The 3,556-nt window shown below is 40.8% G+C and overlaps 1 protein-coding gene across 1 annotated transcript; it reads left to right on the top strand.

The window, feature by feature from the left end:
- Positions 1-3: 3 nt before the first annotated feature.
- Positions 4-1,227, top strand: LOC112502061 (transcription factor TCP19-like). The gene has a single exon (XM_025105879.1). It carries the CDS (start codon positions 4-6, stop codon positions 1,024-1,026), a length of 1,023 nt encoding a protein of 340 aa, XP_024961647.1. The 3' UTR covers positions 1,027-1,227.
- Positions 1,228-3,556: the final 2,329 nt, after the last annotated feature.

The following is a 3,556-nucleotide window of genomic DNA, read 5'->3' as shown; positions in this document are numbered from 1 at the left end:
GGGATGGCGTCGATTGATCACAGGAATATTGAATCTGAAGAGGAAGAAGTTAGAATTTTGTCAACATCTGATCCCTTACTCGGTGATCCACCGGCGTATACCATCATGCCGGTTCCACAGCGCCATAACTCGCCGTCGCCGCCTGTGGAAGTTAATCTGTTCAAGGAAGAGCCGATGGAGAACGATTTGGAGGGTTCGATTCCTGTAGCCATCGTCCCAATGCCAACATCTAACAAACAAGTTGCAGTGGCCACGCCGCGGAGGGCTTCGAAAGACCGTCACACCAAGGTGGAGGGACGTGGCCGGAGAATCCGCATGCCGGCGGCCTGTGCTGCTAGAATCTTCCAGTTGACAAGGGAACTTGGCCACAAATCCGATGGGGAGACGATTCGGTGGTTGTTGGAGCATGCTGAACCGGCTATTATTGAAGCCACTGGCACCGGAACGGTTCCGGCAATCGCCGTTAACGTTAACGGGACGTTAAAAATTCCGACCACACCAAGCGATAGGGAAGGTGCTACGAAAAGACGGAAAAGGGCTTGTAACAGCGAGTTTTACGATTCAGCGTCTTCCAATTTTGCCCCTGTGGCGCCGATTGCTCCGCAAGGTCTTGTCCCCGTTTGGACCATGGGTGCACCACCCACCACCGGCGGAGCTTTCTTCATGATTCCACAGAACGGGATGGTCGGACCGTCCTCCACCCATCATCCCCAGTTGTGGGCCATTCCCGCCGGTGCAACACCCTTTTTCAGTATGGCGGCAAGACCGATTTCTAATTTTGTGTCAGCCATGCAACCCGGTGGTGATGGAGAAATTCAAGCACCGTCAAGGTCGGTATCAAACAACAGCGGGAGTGAAGAAGATAAGTCAGGGAGAGTTTCAACAACCATGGCACCAAGCTCAAGCTCGGTGTCGACGGCTCAGATGCTGAGGGATTTCTCGTTAGAGATTTATGACAAGAGGGAGCATCAATTCATGGTTGGTTCTTCCATAGATCAAACTCCATCTCCAAAACCTTCATCATAATCATGGTAGTTAAATTTCTTACACAAAATGTTAATCTTTTAGGTGAAATGTTCTTTGTAAATGGGAAAAAGGGGAGGCTTTTTAGATGATGAAATCGTGAAAAAAAGTATACTTTTTGTTGCACAAGGTATAGATTTTTAATGGCTTTTAGAAAGGCAACTTGAAATGTTAATCTCCTAATTTTCTACAGGATTAGAACAGGAAAAAGTTATATGTATATATTAACGTCTTATTGAAGTCATTCGTGTCCATTCCATCCAACTTAAGATTTATATTGATATTAATAATAATTGTGATTTAGTGCATAGATGAATGGGGACGACGTGCCACCATGTGATGTGGGAGCCATTTTTAGCTTTTGAGGCGGCCAAGGTGGTCCACAATCGGGGACCTGGAACACTTGGCAGCATCTGCTGATGACACGTGTTAGATGCTAGCTGTAAAAGAATCAAAACTGGGTTCAGATTCAATATTCTTCTGGAAAATGTGAGAAGGGATCACACTCTTTAATCCAAATTAGAAGTCAGAAGACATTCCTTAATTCTCAAAGATTAAAACTAACAGAAGGCAATTACTGGATTAAAGCAAATTATGTAGTCCATAGATGGTGAGGCCCAGATAATTCTACTCTTCAACCACCGGAGATGAGGATGGGCAAATCATTCTTGGATGTTATCCATCCATAGCAGCCCTTCTAAGCTACCAGTAGGCTTCATGACTACCCTTGAGACTTGTAAACTATTAATATCATCAAAATGGTAACACATTTCTCTTTGATCAAGCAAACCCAAATCTGTAAACCGAATCTTTTCCGAGCTTTGTTCCCGCAACAAACGTATCCATCGGAAAATCATAACTTTGCCAAATGGAAGTGACGGATTAGCCGACATCCAGATGATGTCGCCAGACGATTCCCTGGGGAGTAAGAGACAGTTTGCCGGAGTTATTGGAGAGTGGTGAGTCCGGTTCGCGACCCACGTAAATGTATATGATAGTTATTTGATCTGCGTTTTATTTGGATGAGTTGCAGGTGTGGTTGTGTAATGTGTAGTGAGGGAAGGGTGGGGGTGGTCATAGAGAGAGGGATAGTCAGGAAGAGAAGAACAAAACATGTGGCATTATTTGATTGGTTTTCTAAAACGGATTTTTTTTTATTAATACATGAAATGACTAGGTTGCCGTGAGTTAACAGGATGGATGTAACGGTGTTAGTGTCAGAGACTAAATGCAAAACCATAGGGACCCTCGGTGTACTTATTCTGAAAATAGGGACCATATCTAGATTCTGATCAAACCACAGGGATTAACGGTATAGTTTACTCTATTAAAAAATATAAGAGGAAACTTTATTTTTGTTCCTCAAGCTTTAGGGAAGAGTCTGAAAATGAAAATGGGACCTGAATTTTAATAAGTTTAAAATCATTCTTGTAGTTTGTATTTTGTTCTGAAAATGATTCCTGATTACTAAATTCATTAATAATCTCTTTTAGAATGAGGGGTGTGTTTGCCTTTTTTACTTGTCTTCTTAATTTTCTTTTAAAAGATTCAAAAATATACATATTATATTATATATAGAGAGAGAGAGAGAGCGATGTTTCAAATGCAACTTATCATATTTGTATGATCAATGCAACCCAATCAATTGAGATATTTATGAAAATGATAAGAGTTCATTTACTATGATTTGAATATTTATGTACGATGTCTGTGGTTTATTAATTATGTTCAATACTTTATATTAAGAAACAATCAAAACTTTTATGGAATCACATATTCATCAAATTAAATGGACGGTTGAGATTAAGTTGTATTAGTTGTACAAATGTAATGGATTGTATAACAAATCATCTCTCTCTCTCTATATATATATATATTCCATCCAACCTTCTACGATATATGTACGTATACATAGAAGGTATTTCTTGATGGTGAAGTTGTGGCCGAAGGAAGCTGGTGGTGGTGGAGTGATGGAGTTACGGTCGGCAGGAGGAAGCTGGTCGTGATGGAGTTCCCGGTGGCACGTTGGAGGAAGCTGATGGTGGTGGGTATTCTGGTGGCTTGAGGAAGAAGAAGGGGGAGGGGGATGTTTAGGGAGCTTCACCGGCAAATAAGAGTTAGGGGATGGTGGTTTGGTACACATACGACACCAAAACCTGTCACCATCTCCGCTGAAACCCCACATCAGTTGCATCTTCATAAGCTTAAACCTCCCAAAATTACCTTTGGATATATATATAGGTGGAGGTTCAAACGAGAACCCCTGTGATTTACGAAAATGCGAGAACAACTCAATAACCACAAACTTTTTTAATTAATAAATTAACTTTTATTATATATAAATAATTTAATAAGGGCAGTAATGTAATTAAGTAATTTTTATAATTTTTATTTTATTTTAATTAACCATGTTTATCTTCACGTTTTCACGTCTTCTTCTCCTTCATTGATCACGTCTTCTTCTCCTTCATTCATGCGTCTCCAAATCACACACATATCACACCAAATCGGTAGTCGATTTTTTAAGTTAACC

Source organism: Cynara cardunculus, unplaced genomic scaffold (genome assembly GCF_001531365.2).
Source record: "Cynara cardunculus var. scolymus isolate 2C unplaced genomic scaffold, CcrdV1 Un_Scaffold_863, whole genome shotgun sequence".
NCBI classification, from domain to species: domain Eukaryota; kingdom Viridiplantae; phylum Streptophyta; class Magnoliopsida; order Asterales; family Asteraceae; genus Cynara; species Cynara cardunculus.
Note: the sequence above shows the minus strand (reverse complement) of the source record. Positions and strands in the feature narration are given on the sequence as shown.